The sequence below is a fragment of the Sylvia atricapilla genome, chromosome 3 (assembly GCF_009819655.1).
Source record: "Sylvia atricapilla isolate bSylAtr1 chromosome 3, bSylAtr1.pri, whole genome shotgun sequence".
Lineage (NCBI taxonomy): Eukaryota > Metazoa > Chordata > Aves > Passeriformes > Sylviidae > Sylvia > Sylvia atricapilla.
In genome coordinates this window covers 31,117,098-31,136,431 of record NC_089142.1, presented here as the reverse complement: position 1 = coordinate 31,136,431, position 19,334 = coordinate 31,117,098, and the positions used below count along the sequence as shown (strand labels likewise).

Sequence of the window (19,334 nt, the reverse complement as noted above, 5' to 3'; positions counted from 1 at the left end):
AGACTGCTTCTGGCAGTGTAAAAATAGACTCTGAAGTTTTTTCAGAAAGCCAATTGTAAAACATTTTGGGATTTTTTTGTTTGTTTAGTAGTAGTGTTAAATTTTCCTCAGAGCGCCAGGAGTTTATGTAAAAATTCCCTCCCTTCTGGCTTGTAGAATATTTGATCACCATATTGCCTTCTGTGCCTACATGTGTAATCTTATTTAACAGTTTCAATTAAGACTGAAGACCATTACAAAATGGCCTGATAAGAATTAGCAGGTCCTTACATAACCTGAGTCTCAAGTAAGAAACTACCTCCCCATAAGCCTCCCATTCTGAACATCTTTAGCCTGTGCTTGAAACTGAAGTGATACTATCCACTTGAGTTATATCAACTGCTGCTACAAAGTCTGAAGTTGGAAGATTATCTCTGATTTTGTGATAGGGATGAAATAAACAGGAATAAATGTGTAAGTCAATCATTAAGAAAGCTCAAGAAGATGTTTAAAAATTACAAATTGAAAGGAAGTATGTGGAGACCTTTCTCACTGGACCCTGGATAAAAAATAATGTAAAACAAACAATTATAGCAAATGGAATACCAGAGTTTTGTGCAAATTTAATTGAATTTTTACTTGAGTACTGTGTCCAAATATTGCAAAATAAAATGGTGAGATGCATAGTGTTAGAGGTGCAAAAATGTAATTAATAACCTCATTAGTTCTATTACGAAAATCAGAAGGACTGGACTGTGGTATTCTTGGAAGAAAGGAAAGTTACTGTCTCTAGGATTGCCTACTGAGGCCTAATTTTATGTGTCATCTCTTTAGCAGGATTATGTACCCTTATATTACTGGTTGAAGAGGCAGAACACTCTTGTGACAAATGCTTTTAAACAACTAGATTAACAGCCCTGTTTTCTTTCTGACTTAAACAGAACTGTTCAACAATGAGTTTTGATGAACAATTTTGTTATACAATGGAAGACATGCAAGAGTTGCTCTGTTCAGTTAGGAAGAAGCAGTGTGTTTGTTTCTAATGAAGCATCTTCATCCTAAAGCAGTAAGTTGCCATTTCTCACTCCCTCAAGTTTTTATTTCTTCATGAATTAGTCAACACTGAAGAGACCAGCTGTGCCTGCTCTGAGAAGTTATTCTGTAGCTTTGATCAGTAGGTAACTCACATGCCAATCTTTAAGTATGGCCTTTCTGTTGTAAAAATGTATTTTTTTCAGAAAATATTCCTGAAGTTTAGATTCAGACATACCAGAAAGTAGCCCTCACAGAAGAATTTAGGAATAATAATTTCTCTGTGAATTATGATCCTTTTACCAGTATCTCAATACAACTGAGTGTATGAAAATCAGAATAAAATATTGTATACAGTCATATGAGTGCAAGAGGAATGAATGGAAATCTGTCCTGTAGTGGTAGTAATGTATTTTTAAGTGTTATTCTGCGATAGCACTGCTTGAATGTTTGAAAACCCATTTGTTAAATAATGCATCCAGTTTCCTGCTTTGTTCAAGCACCTATTTGTCCGTGTCTGTGCTTTCTAAATGCTGTTTTTAATATTCTGCACAGCTAAGGCTTTACCTATAAATGCTTCTTCATCATTGCATTTTTAGTTTCTTTCTGGGACAACTCATCAGACTGAGAAGTGTAGTGCTTTGAGATATGATCCTTGTTATTTTCATACTGAATTGAGCACTCATTTGTCGTGTTTCACACACGTTGTTCATCATGAGGTTTGGCTCCAGTGCAAAAGTATTGTAATGCCAGAAACCAAGTGCACTTCAACTGCAGCAAAGCCCGGAAAGAGCATTCCCGACAGCCATTGTATTTCAGCGTAAGGTTGAAGCATGAGAAGATGCAATTACGGGGCTTGATCTGCAATGCGGAAAAAACACAGGCTTCTCCGAGTAGTTTCTTGAAGGGTAAATGGTTCTTCTTGAGAATCAAGCAGGTTTGTATTTCTTACAGTTCCGGCATTACTTCACTCTGTGTAATTATACATCGTGAAACACGGAGCTGAAGTTGGGGATTTTTTTTCCCCCCACATACGGAGTGCTCTGTATCCCCATTACTAAGGAAGCTTGAGGCAGTGGGCAGGTACTACATGGGGTAGTTTGGGTTTTCTGAGTGTAGTGGCTCAATAAAGGACGCCACATCCACCCAGGGCTGCCAGACCCCCTCGCCCGAGTCGCCTCTGCCTCGCTCGGCGTCCTTGCCTGAAGCGGCGCCCCTGGGGCTGTCCAGCGAGCCCATACGAACAGGCACAGCCCAGGGCGCCGCTCTCCCGGGACACGCATCCCGCCCTCTGCAGATGTATTTTTCAGCCAAAGGAGATGTAAAATTGTGTCTGCAGGAGCTCGAGGGGACGTTTCATGGATCCCCCAAAGCGCCCTCTGAAGGCGCAGGTAGGCGACCGGCAACCACAGAATCCCCTGACAGCGGGTTCCCCGGCGGGGCTGCATGGCGTGAGGAAGGAAACAAACGCTCCCGGTGTGCCTCAGCCGCTGCCGGCCTGCGTGTTTCGAAAGGCGACCCGCTCCTCCTCCCCAGCGCCGGGGTCTCAGCCCGGGCCCCGGCCCCGCCGCGCTGCCTCAGCCGGGCCGGGCGGGCCGGCGGCGGCGCTGTGGGCTCTGCTGTGGGCTCTGCGGCGGCGCTCGGGCCGCTCCCTCTGTGGTGCGTCCGCCCTGGGCGGGGGAGTCGCTTCCCCTTCCGCTGCCCTTGTTGCCGGCGGGAGGTGACAGGACCAAGAGGCGCGATGTGGCGGAACATGCTGGTGAGGCCCGGGGAGAGCGGCCCGCTGCCTCCGGCGGCGTGTGGGGCTGGCTCAGGGTGCCCGCCCCACGGCGGGACTCGGCCGTGGTGGCCGCTGTCCGTGCCGGGCGCTGCGGAGCGACCCGCGGGTCGGGGAAGGTCCTGCGCGGCCCGCTCGCTCCGCGTAGTGCTGAGTTCAGGACCTTGGGAGGATAAGGTTGAGTCGGGGCGCTCGGGTACGCTTAGCTCGTCTCTAAGGGGTTGTACTTTATAGCGTGTTTATTTGGGGTGAGTAAGGAGAGGAGATGCCTTGTCCCGTTCTTTCAGCAGCATCGCCTGTATGTTTGCTCGCCCGTGGCTGCGTTTTTAGCGGTGGTAATTGTGTGCGAGCGATGTGGTGTCAATGTTGCTTGAAGGAGGCCGAGGCCGCTGGCAGCTTAGAGCTACCGCGCTAGGGGCGTTGACATTTTAGCGAAGGCAGATTAAAGAATGGTATATAGGTCATTTATTTTGGTAGGCTACTCTATATGATCAGTCCGTGAAAACAGATTCCGGCTGTTTTCCGGCACGGCAGGATGATTTAAGCTGTGTGTGTGGCGGGTTGGAGGTGCCTCCTTAGCGCTGTGAAGGTTGTCTCCTGTGATGGTGGCTCGTAGGTGAACTGCGGCAATGACAGGAGTTCGTTGTCCTCACAAACACGGTTGTCAAAAATGTTTTTGTCCCTGTCGCTACTCAAACACAGAAAATGGTGCCTAAAACGGAGGTGTAAGGGACAGAGGTCGAGATTTCCCCTAAAAGGGAACTTGAAGGTTGTGCTGCAAATCCATAAATCCGTTCTATCTTACTGAAAGCAATTTTCCCGAGTTTTTCCTTTTCAAGTAGCTAGTCAAACAGTCTTTTCAGTTGGCTGAAAAATTTACGGAATTCAAAACTAGTGTGTTTTGGTGAAGTTCTGTGTGTGCTTGTTTGTTTTTAATAACCTTTCTTTTTTTGCTGTCTCACTTCTATCTTGCTTTTAAAAGAAGCAATTTCCACCCAGCGTGGACAGAGCTGTAACATGTCACTGTTATTAAAACACTGTTTATCTTTTATTTCAGGCTCTTCGCCAGATTTCCCAGAGAACCATAAACACTGCGTCACGCAGGCAGTATGTAAATAGAGTTTCTGAGAATCAGAAGCTTTTTCAGGTAATGAGTGAGTTGAATAACGTTAGTAGATTAACAAGATTTTAGTAGATCATAACTGCATTTATTTTTCCAAAGAACTGGTCAGGCTTCCCTTTACATCTGAAGAGAGCTCTCAAAATCAGTTTTATCACTAGAGCAGTTATTTTCTGCAGAGGTTGAGTATTTTTACATGCATACTTGACTTGCTGACTCTTTAGGGTTTTTTTACCCCATGAAATGATTTGTACCAGAATTTCTCATAAGTATTAGGCATGGTACAAAGTAACTCTGAAATGAGTTGATATGGGGCAGTATGTTCAAGGAACAAATAGAGAAATAGAGTGAGAAGACAGAAATGCAATGAAAAGGTTAACCTGAAATCTTACATCTCTTTCCATAGCTCATAGATGAGCCCCATAATTTTTAATGAGGATATGGTATTACCTGGTTTCTGAATTACGAAAACTGTAAAGGTCTTAAGTGATTGGATTAATTCCTTAAAAATTATTGACTCTTTAAAAATAATTTCTGAATTGCTCTATTCCTGATTTATAGGGCCACTTGAGTGAAGTAGTAAAAGCAGAGAACACTCAAGAGAGAAATCCCAGCTGTGAGCCACAACCTGGAGCTGTAGCTTCATGCTGAGGATAAACTGGGCTTCAGCTCCACGAAAGGGACCAAGTATATTAGAATTCCCACCTAAGTACTTTTAGTGTCTTATTGCTTTCCTTTCCCCTGAAAGTGAAAGCCAGTCCTCTTGAGACACTTGACTAAGGAGCAGAGTGTTCATTATGAGCCTAGTGGAAGGAAATGGGAGGGTGAGGGGATCAGAGGTTCAGTTTCTGCTGGCAGAGATTTCTAAGCATATCTCTTCCTCCTTTGATTCCTTTCTTGTGGGACAGCAAGTTAAGCTGGAGTAGGTAGCAGGTCACCAGCTCTGGAGGCTGGCTTGAAGTCCAGAGCAGTGTGATCTTGCTGACAAGGGTAAAGATCATGTGGCTCTGGTGCCTAGGGGTTTTATTTTGGGTGAAGCAGAGCAATTATCTGTATGCCACCAAGTGACAATACAGACTCCTCCTCCTGTTGCTCCCTGTATCAGGGATTGAATATGCTGGAGGTGGATGGGAGGTTTCTAGGGATGGTAATCACATCCTGTGCACCCAAGGGATGTGGCTGGTGTCAGAAGCGTTCAGGCATCTGCCAGTCACTGCTTTAGATATGAACTGTGTACATGTTTTATTATACTCCCCTAGTGAGTCATCACCTGATACCAGAGTGAAAGCTTTCAGTACAGAGTGGGATCTAAATGAGGTTCAGTGTCTTTAGGGAGTCAGAAAGATAATGTGGGGTAGTAATTCTTCCGCTGGGTAATTGTAGTTATATTAGCACAATATTGCAAGAACTGCCTATAAATAGTTTGTTTTTGTCTCTTCTTTCCCTTAGGAGGATAATGGCCTCCCAGTGCATCTCAAAGGGGGGGCAAAAGATTCTCTGTTGTATAGAGCCACCACGGGTCTTACGGTGTTTGGTAAGGCTAATACTGAAATATTTATGCTTTAGTGCAATTTCCAATGCACTAATGTTTGCTTGGGTGTTGTTTTTTTTTTTTTTTTTTTTTTTTTTGTTTTGTTTTGTTTTGTTTTGTTTTGTTTTGTTTTGTTTTTTGTTGTTGTTGTTGTTGTTGTTGTTGGGTTTTTTTTGGTACAATCTCCAGCAGGGGATGGTGTTTTCTCTTTAAAGTAATTACACAATGTCTTCAGTCTGTTCTTTATAACATGCAAAGTTAATGTAGAAAAGAAAAAACCACATTTGGACATACTGTGTATTCATTTGTGCTTTCTCCAGGTTTAGGTTTTCATGTGGCTTTTTCCCAGACTAGGTACTGTGGGCAGGTTTTATGTATGTTGTTAGAGAAAAGAAGTACTTAATCTATTCTGCAAAGGTGTAAAATGTAATTATAGACATACATTAACCAGTTTTTGCACTAGCCTGACTCTTCTTAGTGATAGGTGATACTCAGTGTACTAGATTTTTATATGCTGTGAAAACTAGCAAAATTATAACCAAGGTTCCAAATACTGTGTATATTCAACCTTTATGTTGCTTGTTACCTATTTTGTAATAGCATCTAACTTAAATGTGTTGATCAAACAGATTTTCAGTTCAGATACTTTAAGGATCAGTAACCATTACTTCATGATTGTGTAGGTTCCACAGACATACCTCTCCCCCCTTTTTTTCCCTGTCTCTATTTGTGTGCAACCTGTGGAGATGTATTTAAGTTGTTTTTTTTTTTTTCCTTATAAAATATGAATCACCAAAAGAAATTGGGATGTGGAAATGTATTTTGGCTGAATTGCAGCTCTTTATTGTCAGTATTTTTTCTAGAACAAACTAGAAAGCTGACTTATAAGGAATTCTGTGTGCTAATCTGAAAATATCTTTTGTCTCTTAATTCAGGAACAATGTATGCTCTTTATTATCTGCTTGTCTCTTCAATGCCCAAGAAGCCGAACTGATTCCACTTGAGGATGCCTCAGCAGCTAACATCTCTTTGTCCAGTTCCCATTTGACTGTGGTGGCAGCTTATTACAAGCAGCTGGCTTAATGATTGGAATCATATGTTGATTGTAACATGTAAACTGCAATCAATAAAGCAGTTTTTACGTGGTGTAGTGGGTGTCTGGACTGTATGTTTATGTGTGTGAGCATTTTTGGCTGCCAAGCTGGTGAAGAGGGCTTTAAACTAAGGTTGCTGGCAGAGGAGAGCCTCAGTCCATCCCACTCCTCGTCTCAGCTTCATGCCAGTGCCAGCCATAGATGCCCAGAGCCAGGAAAGGGATCACAGGTGAGCAGGAGCACCTGCAGAGCAGCATGAAGGACTCGCAGACACTCCAGCCAGGAGGTCTGTCTCATCAGGGACACAGCAGTGCCCTGTGGGAATGCAGTGTAGGGAATGAACAGGAGCAGTTAGAGACCTGCTCATATGTGGAGGGCTGTGATTTCAGTGGCATCACAGAGAAGTGATGGGATGGAAGGACCAGCAGGGAAGGTGAGGTGCTACCCTCTGTCAATGACCAGCCAAGGTGCATGGAACTCCGCCTGGGGGTGGATGAGGAGTTGACAGGGAGCTTATGAGTCAGGATTAAAGGGACGGCAGGGACAAGTGATGTGGGCCACCCAACCAGGGAAGACTGAGTGGATGAGTCCATAGACAGACAGGAGTAGCCTCACATTCACCAGCCTTGAGCCTCATGGGGGACTTCACCTCAAACTGTTGGAGGGACAACACAGCAGAGCATAAACATCACTTGTAAGGTACCATAATGGCTCTTACTAGCTTGATTATTGCAATTGTTGGGGAAAATCATAATGGAAACACATTGTAGCTGTGCATCCCTAGTTCAGTTTTATGTTCCTAATGGATTTTGTGCCTTTTTAACTTTCCTGTCAAGTTGCTACTTGTGGGTTATTATTCCCAAAGTCTGGTGTTGACTCCTTAACAAGGGCTTCTAAAAAACCCCAAACAATTTCATCAAAGTAATCCTTTTGTTTCTCTTCTCAAGGAAACAGTGGAATTTTCAAAATGTGAAAAGCTCAAAAATCTAGCCTCCCACTACAGTGCTATTTTAAGCCTCTTGTGGATTAAGTTTGTTTACAATTTTTTGTTGCTATCCTGGAGAACCAGAGTATGCTTGTTAAACTTGAGGCAAATTGGAAGAGAAGGACAAGTGTACTCAGAACCCTCTCTAGTAGAACCAAAAATCTTAAAAAAAAAAAAAAAAAAAAAAAAAAAAAAAGGGAATGGAGGAATGCCCCTCAATCTTAGCTTCTCTACACAGGTGGGTTTGGCCAACTGCATTTATTGACTAAAAATAAGAAATACCTGGATGGATTTGGAAAAAAGTTTGGGAAGTGGGGATGAGCATTGATGCCTACAAAGGAGAGAAATCTTGTGGCACAGTGAACTATACTACAAAGAATCTGAAGCAATCAAGTCTGCTCTGATGCTGGTAAAGCTGCTGCTGCCATTGCAGGGTTACCCTCAAGATGAGGACAGAGTGATGGGCATCTGGAAGGCACCACAAGGAAAGACCAACATGTTTAAAAAGCCCACATCTTTTCCTGCCCCCGGGGATTATGAAGAATTTTGAAAGAAGTAATGGTTCAAATAGCCCAAATTATAAAAATCCTGTGATGAGCTAGGCATTAAGTACATGTCTGTGTGTGCAACCAAAGCAGAATGTGCAGCTGTTCTTGTTTTTGCACTGGGCTGTGTCTCAGAGTCCACTGTCCCAGGATCTGCAGCAGGCTGTGAGCTGAGGTGCCGGCAGCAGCCCTGGTGGCAGAGCACGGCAAGGGGTGGGGGTCAAATGCAAGCTAGGAAAAAGCTTCAATCCTACAGAGCAATCACTTTTTAAAATCAGAGTCATTAAGTGTTACTTAAATGAATATCAAATGGCAAAAACTTGTTCTGGCGGAGTTCCGTCCAGTAACCCCGAGACAGGTCCCTGGAGAGCGGCTGGAGCCGGCGGAGAGCGGCTGGCATCGCTCGCAGGGAGGCGTCCGCGATCCGCGGCACTGTCGGCGCTCCGGGAGCTCTGCGGCTGCAGGAGCAGGGGGAAACCAAACAAAACCCACGTTGAGCTGTTCAGCACCATTTTATGGGACTGCATTACAACGCTAGCAGGGAAATTCCCATCTACTGTTCAGTCTATACATGTATTTCATTGCAGGCTCAAGCACATCACAAATAGTGAGAGGTAAACTGGGTGCCTGTATTGCCTATACTGTCTCTCTCTATGAAAATACAACAAGAGAGCTATGTATCTTCTCTATTGCTAAAATAACTGAAGGTCTCAACTTCAGTCTCCCTATGGGTACGATACGAGTAGCAGAAAATAAAATAAGCAGCATCCATTACTCCTTGCTAATGTGAAAAATGTTGTAACTATACAGGAATAAAATGGTCACTAATATGAAGTCATGGACTTCTAGCAGTTAACACCCTCAGCTTAGAAGTGTGCCAGTTTTGTCAAAATGAAAAAAAAATAAAAATTATTCAGGCTACCATAAGAGAAAGTAATATTCAAGTAATAATCAGATGAAACAGAAAACTAAATCCTCAGTACTACAGTTCCACAATCCTCAGTACTACAGTTCCACAATCCTTTCTGAGACTCCAGAGGTACAGACCATGTTTTACTTTCTCCATTTTGGAAGGTAGCTCAGAACTCTTAGAATGGTGCCCTGGGCTACCTTTTCTTGGCTGCTAAATATATGCATAGATCCATGTAATTAGCCTGACACACACGCAAATTTCCCCAGTGTAAGTCTCAGTACTAATAATACCACAATAACACAGCATTGACTTCCTAAAAGACACCATGAAAAAGTTCAGAAACTCTCAGAATTAAAAAGAAAGTCCCAGGGAGATCTCTAAGTATATGATCTTCATTGTACTTTTTTTTTTTTTTTTTTCCTTTGTCCAGATCCCAGAGTAAAAATATCACTTTTCTTATATTGCTCATCATAGCTGTCACTGCTCTGAACTACGAGAAAGCATGATGAATTTTTGTTTTGATTTTTTTTTTCATACTATGCTGTCGCTCCTTACTCTTACATTCTTTCTCAATTCTTTTAAATATCAGAGCTGGAGATTAACCTTCACAGTTGCTAGGGTGAATCAGACTTTGAGAGACAAAATCAATCTGATCAACCTGACTTGACCCTAAACAAGGTATTTTGGGGATGAGTAAGTCAGAACTAATGTATCTTTTCATGTGCATGCTTGTGCGATTATTTTTTTAAAGAAGTTCCTTTTAGCAATAACACCACCTTTGCTAATCTAACTTGCCTGAGCCTTTTCACTTATATTTTCAGTACTCAGTCAATTCTGTTGTAAAAATAATGGCTTGTCCAGAAACACCATCCGGGGAGAATCTTTTGGATGGACTGCAGTTTTTCTGAATGTAAATATTCACAGAATCATAGAATTAACTAGGCTGTAAATGACTTTTGAGATCAAGTCCAGCCTACATCCAAGTCTTCAGACTCTGAGGGCAACACATAGTCTATGATGCATGTTTTGGTTTTGCCTCAGTATTTTTGAAGAGTTGTTATTATTCACAGATTTTCTATTAGACTCACTGATCACAGCCTCCCCCAAAACACATCTAAAGCTAAAAGCACACTTGTACCTATTTCCTTATAAATATGCATCCTTGTCAAAAGTGGTCATTGGCTGGGATTCCTGTTTATAAATGTTGTGACAAGCCAAATTAATTTTCATGGGGCTGGGGAGGCACTGGAGGGAAGGGGTTACCCCACTGACTCCCTAGTCAGGCAGTTATGAGTTTAGATCCTTAGAGAAAACTGCAGGGGGGAAATGGGCAACTGAATAAACGATTCAATATGATTTCAGCAGAAGCCATTTATTGTTTACATTACATGTTGGATATAGATTCTAGGTTTACTGCCCACATGGGCATGCATTTATGGGCTGGCTAAGATGCTTGTTCATGAGGCAGGCACACATCCTTTGGGCCATGCAATTGGTCAAGCGTCCATCATCACATTGTGCTTCCCCTATTTGGGGTTTACAATTTTGCAGTTTCTCAGGCTTTCTGTTCTTATTTTTGATCCTGTTGTTTTCACAGTAACCTTGATAAATTCCTGAGAGCTCTAACAACAAAACTGCAGGTGGTTTGGTATGATTACTCACAAACAGTTTGTGAATGCATCAGAATGGCCTGTTACACAGATAACAAGCTGCAGAAAACCAGTGTTTGTATAGAGCTCACTAAGTTCTCAAAACATTCACTCCCATTGCATATAGTCTACTGAGTCCTAGGGAAAACTGCCAGAGAGATATGAATTTGTTCTTTGCTTATGTGTTTCTTTCTTTGAGTTCCCAATCCACAAGTCTGAACTTTCTGAAACATAAAGATCTTTTGTCTTTTCAGTCTGGTTTATCAGGTGCAATCTTATCTTTCTTCTGCCTCCATGGTATTTTATTCTTTTATTATTATGTTAACCCGCTTTAGTATTTTCATTCGTGAAAATGTCTGTGTGTTGCCTTGTTGAGTCTCTGCTGTCTGCAGGAAAAGGCAAGACACCAGTCTCTGCTGTCTGGTGGGTATGGAAATAAGTTATAAAAGTGATGATGAGGTAAGATTCAGTAATATTAGAGTTTTAGGTATTCCAGAACATGGAAGGAGTTACAATAAAAAAGACTGTAGGAGGCTTAGAGTTTTAAAGTTACCTAAGTTAAGGTTTCCTCAAGAGAAGTGTTCGAAACTATGGGAGATAAGACAGAGAGTAATGTGGATTAAAATAGCACAGTCAATTTAAAAACCAAGATGCCTTGGCAAGAACATATAGAGCTTTGAAGATGGCAAGAGGATTGGATTGGCGACAGGGAAGAAGATTGAATGAAGTAGAAATATTGCAAAATGTGTGTTTGTGTGATCTTTAACCTAATCAATATAGTAAAAAATTACTAGCTTTCCTAGAATGGTATATAAGCATATGTCGCTTAATGTAAATTTGGATTCTGATCACCAGTCAGTAGTCCCCATCTTTCTCTCAGTTGTTGATAGTAGAGTATTTGTAAATTCCAGTAGTTGTCAATTTGTGACTGGCTGGGAGTAGGCTCTGTTATTGGCAATTAACAAATGTGCACAGTTCTCACTGCACTGTGCTCCTCTCCATGGTCTCCCTGGTGCAGCAGCCACTGAAGACCATGGTGGCTACAAAGATGGAATTTTGCCCTGTATTCCCCTTGCTCTCTCAGGCCAGGCTGGCCATTTCACTTGGGCTCTGAAATTGCCTGGCAGCAACTCTGGCTGGGCAGGGACCAAGCAAGAGGCACCGCTGCTGGGCCTCTGTGTGTTCGCTGGGGAGACAGTGAAGATCCTGCTCATCCCAGACACTCTCCAGGGCTTTGGCACTGCAGAAATGAACTTGTTGGACATTCAGAACGCTGTGCCCTGTCAGCAGTGGGAGTTGCCCACTGGAAATCACCCCTGCACACCTGCTCATCACCCCTGGGAAATGACTAATGCTCTGGGTCCTGTTGTTTTTAATGGAAAGGCTGACACACACTTTATCTTATCTAACATAGCACTATGCAAAAGGGAAATATATAATTAAAACTTTATAATGATCTCTATTGCTCAGTGGGCAGTTAGAAGTCCCAAAGGAATCAGGCCAGCTGTGCTATCAAGTTGTATTCAGTCATCTCATTTTGCTAAATATAGTGTGGTGTGCTAATTAGTGCTCTGTGTGGAGCATTGCACTCGGATCACTGTGCCACGGAGCTGGAGTGCAGTGCACGGGATGTTAGCCCACCTCCCTTTGGATGAGGTTTTCAGAAAGAAGTTCTTAAACTTAGGCTGCTAAATCCATACTCTGACATTTACATAAATAGCCTTATTTTTCAGAAAAGCAATACCAAGAAATTATTAAGATAATAAAATAAAAAAATTACAAGTACAGAAAGGATGTTATTATTTCTGGAAACACTGCTCAAATGTATGAACAGATTTCTGGGAAAAGAAGAGAATTTTCGCAGCTTAATTAATTGTGGGGTGTAACTACAGTTTCTGAAAGAAGGTTACAAAATGAGTAACTATCCTGCGGGGCAGGATAGACTTCAACACTATGGCTGGTCTATATATGATATCTTTTACAGAGTTAGGCAGGAATCTCTGATTCAATCTGTACCTCTCTGTTTGTGTCTGAGATCCAAAAGCAGAAAAACAAATTAGTAGGACCTGAAAATCATATATTTTGATCAGCTATAGACCCATTTACTGATCTTATTCTGGTTCCCAGTAAATAGATATTTAAATGAATAGACTATAAAACTTTGCATCAGCAGAAGACTCCACTGGCTGAAGTACCAGAGATTAAAAGTAAAAGTACTTGATCCAGTGCCTCAACTTCATGGTGCCCAACACCATCTGAGGTTATATTTGAGGCATTTGCTTGGGGCTGGCAAATACAACAGAGGACCTGCAGGGTACTCATACACTTGCATTACAGCGAAGGGGAACTATCAGGAGGCTTGTGACACCCAAAACATCACCGAGGGCTTGCTTCTGCCTCCTGGGTGGTCCAGAACAGTTTGAGACGTGTCAGCATATGTGGATCCTTGTCTATAGCTGGCAGCTCCACAATAGATCTCTGAAGCTGCAGAATGCTCAGATAGCTGTAGAGCCCATTGTGATAGCAACTGATTCAAGCCCCATGGATGGTGAGTGGCCAGACTGCTCAGGCACTGCTGAGTTCAGTAACTCAGGTCTTCATCAGCCACTGCAGAAGTTTAGATGCTGGGCCCATGTGCAGGCACCTAATGTACCATAACTCGGAGTCAAATGCCACCTGCGGTGACCATGCAGGAAAGAGCAGTGGGCACAGCCAGTGTTCTTAAAGAGCAAAGCTGCAAGGTGGGGCATGTGTCAAGGAGTACACGTCCCGTCTGCCTTCTCAACCACTCTGGAAGTTAGAGAAGAAGACTCTGGAGTTTATATTAGAAAATGAGGTCCAAACAGCTACTCCTAGCATAAAGGGACCTCATCTTGCTGCAGCTGTTCTTAACTGAGGAAGAAGATCATGATGTAGTAAAGCTCCATGTTGTGATGTGCCTTAAACAGAAAATCCCCTAAATACATTTCGAAGGGCACTGGGCAGAGGGTAAAGGAGCAACAGATCAGATTTACCAAAAGTCTATTTGTTTAAAAACGCATAGCAGATAAATTTATTTATTTATTATTTTGGTTAAACAAGCAAGAGACACTGGAGCTAGTAACAACCACAATTCTCTGGATAAAAAAAATAAGTGCAGAAATCAAGACAATGCCAAACCCAAGGCACGTTCACTAAACTGGGCTGACTAAAAGCTAACAGAGTAGCGAAGCCAGCTGGAGAGCATCCAAGGGATCGGAGGAAAGGGCATATGAGAGGAGACATTTTAACAGCTTCAAGTGAATCCTCTCTGCAGGCTGAAGAGAGAGACTCAACTCCAACAGGTGTAAAAGGCTGTCAGCAAAGAGTGCTTTGGAGCTGTCAAGCAACGTTTAAAAGTAGAAACAAAAGCCAATAGTTTTCTGTTTACACAACAGAGTGCTTCTGATACTGAAGCACAGGGCAACATCTATTTATAATCCAAATAAATCTTGTGTTCTGGTATTTGGAACTGTCCCTATTCAACATATTGGGAAGCAGTAGCCACAAGGCTGCATTAAGAAATACTAATTTACATCTGCATGTTTGGTTTGTTTCAGTCTGTGTATTTTCCTCCTTAATCACTTGTCAATTATGACTTTTGCAAAAGAAAGAGGTTTCTTTTTCAAAGCTGGCTCATGTGGACTTCATAATGTTGTGACAGGTGATATCTAGGCTGTGCTCTTAGTGCCTGTGAGCTAAACTCTTGCCTGACTCTTTTTTCCACAAACCCTCAGAGTTTCCAAGTGTCCAGCAATATCTGTGATAGGTGACATGAAGATGTGAGCCCCAGATGATAGGTCCAAGGAAAGTATATAAATTACATATATATAAATATATATAATTTAGGCTATCCAGCTCCTTGGGCCTGGTGTGTTCCCTACCTGTGTCCTGCCCAAATTTTGCCTCTGGTGCTCTTTCTTTGGCAGAGGAAAAAGCTGTGATGAAGATCACAGTCTGCCAGTTTGAATATGAAGGCACTGAGATTGAGAAGCTGGGGGGAACGGGGAGCAGGGATGGTGATGACCTTGGAGTCCATTTCTCATGAAGTTTAGAAATGGTAAACAAAATTACGTGATTATAACATGCAGAGATACTGAAATAGCAAAAGGGGTTTTAGCAAGACTGGTGGGATCTCTGTGTCTGACATACAAGAAAGACTGGATACAAACCCGGTCTGGTTTCTGAGAATTTGCAGACATGCCAGTGAAGCCAAAATTTTTTCACAGTAAACCAAGGCTATTTTTGTGGAATCAAGAGGGTTGGAACTTGATGATTCTTAAGGTCCCTTCCAACCCATACAATTTTATGATTCTCTGATTTGAAGATACAGGCTTCTCTAGGGTATTTTTTTTTTATTATTTATTTTTTTATTTTTTTATTTTTATTTTTATTGCTGATGGCTGTGCTCATAGTCATATTCTGGACAACTTGCAACAAGTTATTATCTATTGTCAGCTGCTACAAAACAGGTCCCCAAAGTATGCTGTTGGTACCAAGTATGGTATGGAGAATTTCTCTTTGAAGTATTGAGGTACTTGAAATAACAAGTCAAGAACTAAATGGCCTCTAGGGATCTTTTCCACCCTCATTTACTATGGTTCTATGCATTCACTTCAGATTCACTTGTCAGAACATTTTCTTTTTTTTTAAACTTAAAGTTTTGGATCTTTGACCTGCTGAACTGAGGATTTGGGGCTGACCTTTACATCCTCTAAACCTTCTTGGAAATATATGTATTGGGATAAAGTGCAGCAGCAGCTGATTATTCTGACGTGACAGCTTTCCTCCAACCTGCTCTTCAGTCAGAGGAATCACCACATCTCAGTGCCTTTTGTGTCTTTGGGGGAGAGAAGGCCAGCATCAGCAGTTGGCCTAATGACAAGGTAATTAAGTCTTCAAATTCCCCCCCATCATTAATTATTCCACTGTCTGCGACAAAAAGATCAGGTCACTCATTAGCTAATGCAACCTGAACTTTCAAACAGTTTTGGCCCATTCAGACACAAGCTTACCTTCTCTGTAAGACTACCTGTCACGTATACAGACCCTGCTGTCCCAGTAGATACTGATTTTTTTAATATCTAGAAGGACTAAGAAGAATTAGCAAAGTGTTCCTATTTAGAACTTGGCACTGCGCCATTTCAGAATTTGTTGCTGAATAATATTGAGAGCTTCTTCATAGGAAGAAATGATTTTGCAATAGTTGAAGTACTACCAAATATAGGGAAACCCATGGCTGTTAACCCGTCAGCACATGTAGAATCCAATTAGGTACTCAGTGAGCACTTTACTATAATGTCTGCAAGTAGCAGTTAGTGGCTAGTGATTTCTGAAAATGTTTCAATTTTTCAAAATTATGTGTTTCCTCAGGAAATCATCATTCTTTCACCAAGGAACCATCAGCTACATGAAGAGGAATGCTTAGATCTGCATTCACAATTCTTTGTGGTTGGTCCATTGCTGTTACAGGAACAATTACGTTAAAACATACAGTGATACATGAAAATAGAGTCACTGTCCTCAGTTAATTTATTGTCTTGTCTTCTTTAACCAAGCAAGATTTGTACTGGTTTCATACAGGAATGCTTCCTGAATAGATAAGCACTGTCATGAAATAAAGAACCATCTTCTTTGAAAGAAAGCAACTTTATTTAGAAATGTTACAATATGAAATGTGTTGGTATATATGTATGGGACTATAAGATTGTTGCATCAATTTTCAAATTTCAGTATTAAAGATCTATATTTTTAAAAAATCACTGCCTGCAAATTAACTGGATTTTCTCAGGCTCCCAAACTCCACTAAATATTAGCTTCTTTCTATTTATAACTCTGCTTTTGAAAGATTTATTTACCTTTCCAGTTCTACTTATCTGGAGCCGCAATAATTAACTTTCAGAACATTACATGATGGGAAAAAAAAGTTACACAAATTAGAGAAATAAATAGTTGGTAAGGAAAACATACCTGGTAGGGCAGATAATTATTTCATGGCTGTCACACTTTCCAGGGATGCTGCTTCTGTATGAGCAGATTTCAGATAGCACCAGTCCTCTCTGAACACTGCTAATATAAGAAGCCAATCCTCATTATGAGAGGTCAGACAAGTTCTGCCCTCTGAATACCAGCTCTGAAATGAACTTATCCAAATAAACAAACACCAGACTGAGTTTTTCTCCTGCCATTGACTGGAAATCTCTCACAGAAGGAAGAGCCTGGTGGGAGCGGTTTAATGTGTTTTGTCCTGCGTTTTATGAGTGCAGATACAGTCCTGTGCAGTGTTAGTCTTATGACTGATTTAATAGGGAATAAAAAATATATTGGAAAGGCTGTCCATTGTGCCGTCAGGAATGAATGGGCCTCTTAAATGACTGTACTAAGTGTTTAATTTAGTTGCACTGTAGTGATAGATGCAGTGATGGACTGACCAGCAAAGTACTTCCTGTGCAGATGTACTGTACTGGCTGCAAGTCACTGGCGGCAGCACAATTTTGCTTGTATAACAACACTTAATATTTAATCTATATATTGTTTGATGTTCAAAGAGCTGACACTGTTTTTTTTTTCTTCCTCTGTGCAAAACATATACTCAAATGCACATATACATATGAATAGCACATTTACCATATTCATATGTAAAGCAGATGCAACTAACTCTCAGGACAACACAGAGGCCAAATCTAGTGTGATAGCCACATGGAAATTATATTCAAGGTTTACAGTGTTAAAATGCAGAATGTCCTGTTTTATTCTGCCCTGGCAATGCAGTTTGAGGTAACAAAAGTTACGAGGTGTCAGAAAGACAAAGTTGCCTGAATTACTCTAGATCCAAAACCATTTCAAAATTTCTAGGAAATTCCTGGCTACCTGCAATATTACTACTATACACCTACACCAGAAATGGACAATATTATTAAAGGCATAAATAAGAATTTAAATGTTGATTTTTGTATTTAAATCTGTCACTGTTTCAGTGTGTTCAGATTACATAGCATAGCAAATTGTGGAGTTGGAGTGCAATGGTCTTAATGTGTTTAACACTTGTCTAAGAAACAAGCAGACAGGAGAGTGTTAGTAAATGTTTATGCATTTCAGAAATGCCTTTTGCATCACATACTATGTACTCAGACTATGAATGTACATAGCAACAGTGCTGATTAAAAACAACCCATTTAATTACTGTGATATATGGAAGCACACACTCTAAATTCAATTTGTTGGTGTATTCAGCATGTAAATGATCTTAGGAGAACCATGGTCAGAAGAGTTAAAATAAGGAGTTAAGGATAAGAACAAAATCCTGCTGCCCTCAGAGTAAATTAATTGTTTGCTCTTGCCAGCTCTGAATCTTATTTCACACAAAGAAATTAAGCCAGGCTGGTCAGCTGGAAGGAAGGGGAGATACTGCCCTTGGCAAGATCTAGGTCTTTGAGGGAGAGTGTATGAGAATCTTGCAGACCTGAGAGACCCCTTGCTTTCAAAGTCTCCACTAATATAAATCCACTTGTAGCTTTACACCAAATTATTTAAACATTTAAAAACAATATTTCTGAGTGATTTTTTACATAGAATAATGCACATTTTCTTCCAGCCTTACTTTTTGCATTAATGGCTTTTTGGCTTTTAACTATTAACATAAAATCTTGGTTACCCTATGATGAAAAAAATCCACAGTATGTTGTAAAAAAATACCATTGTAGTACACAAGTGCTAAAACCACCTCATTTGCATTAATTCATTTCCCATGGAAGGACAGTTTATTGCAATCCCTGATGTCCATTCTTCTGAAGCTATTTTCTACCCCACATTCATACTCGTGCTCTTGGTGTGTTCATTCAGGGAACTAAAATTTTAAAAATGTATTATTTCTCAGAACTATTGCTTTTCCGTATCAGATTTGGATAAGAAGAAATCCAGTTCCCCATGCCAAAATAATGCCAAAAGAGAAAATCCAACTCAACAGCTGGGCAAGAGGGTTTAATAGGTCAAGAGTTTTATCAAGAGGAGATGTTGCTTTTGGAAAGTGCATTCTATCAATACCAGACAGCTGAAACTGTGCTGTGTCCCAAAGAAGAGCTGACTCACTTCCAAAGTGTCTGGAAATGTCAGCACATGTCTTCTGGTTATCACTTTCTTTTCAGCATTTGGGTTCTTGTGTAGATGACAGGTCTGTTGCAGAAATGAAGCTCAGGAGACAAGCCCTCCTGCCGACAGCTCCCTGATCTCCCAGTCCTGAGGAAAAGTGCCCAGGTCCTCTGATAAAACATTCATCTCCGTTATCGGTCGCTTTTACCCCCGCTGGAACCCCACTATGACTGTGCCAGTCATGTCGAGCCGAAAGGGATCCAGCGTGGTCCCGGAATCTCCCCGGCCGCTCCCAGCGGGGTTCCCAAGCTCTTGGCTGCGGCATCACCCCATCTCTCCCTCTCTCCGCCCTTCCCGGCCCTGTTTTCCATCTCGTCCCCACAGCGGTGGCCCCGGGGGCCCAGCGGCAGCCTCGGACAGACGGACGGTCGGTGTGTCGGTGGCCGCTCCTGCCCGGCGCCGCCACCGGGGGGCGCTCCGGGACCACGGATGGCTCCGGTGCGGCGGGCCCGCGGCGCTGGGGCTCCGGGACGAGCGGGGCTGCGGCTGGGAGAAACCCGCAGCTTTCCCCTCTCCCTCTTCACCCCTGCTCCTCGCCCATCT

The 19,334-nt window shown here is 41.9% G+C and overlaps 1 protein-coding gene across 1 annotated transcript; it reads left to right on the top strand.

Annotated features, from left to right (window-relative positions):
- Positions 1–2,638: 2,638 nt before the first annotated feature.
- COX7A2 (cytochrome c oxidase subunit 7A2) lies at positions 2,639–6,589 on the top strand. The gene is made up of 4 exons (XM_066315024.1): positions 2,639–2,770; positions 3,846–3,935; positions 5,358–5,442; positions 6,375–6,589. Exons 1-4 carry the CDS (start codon positions 2,753–2,755, stop codon positions 6,431–6,433), a joined length of 252 nt encoding a protein of 83 aa, XP_066171121.1. The 5' UTR covers positions 2,639–2,752; the 3' UTR covers positions 6,434–6,589.
- The last annotated feature ends 12,745 nt before the right edge of the window (positions 6,590–19,334 follow it).

Coding starts and splice junctions, on each gene's coding strand:
- COX7A2 (XM_066315024.1), top strand. Junction 3,936..5,357: donor AGAATCAGAAGCTTTTTCAG/GTAATGAGTGAG, acceptor TCTTTCCCTTAG/GAGGATAATGGCCTCCCAGT. Junction 5,443..6,374: donor CACGGGTCTTACGGTGTTTG/GTAAGGCTAATA, acceptor CTCTTAATTCAG/GAACAATGTATGCTCTTTAT.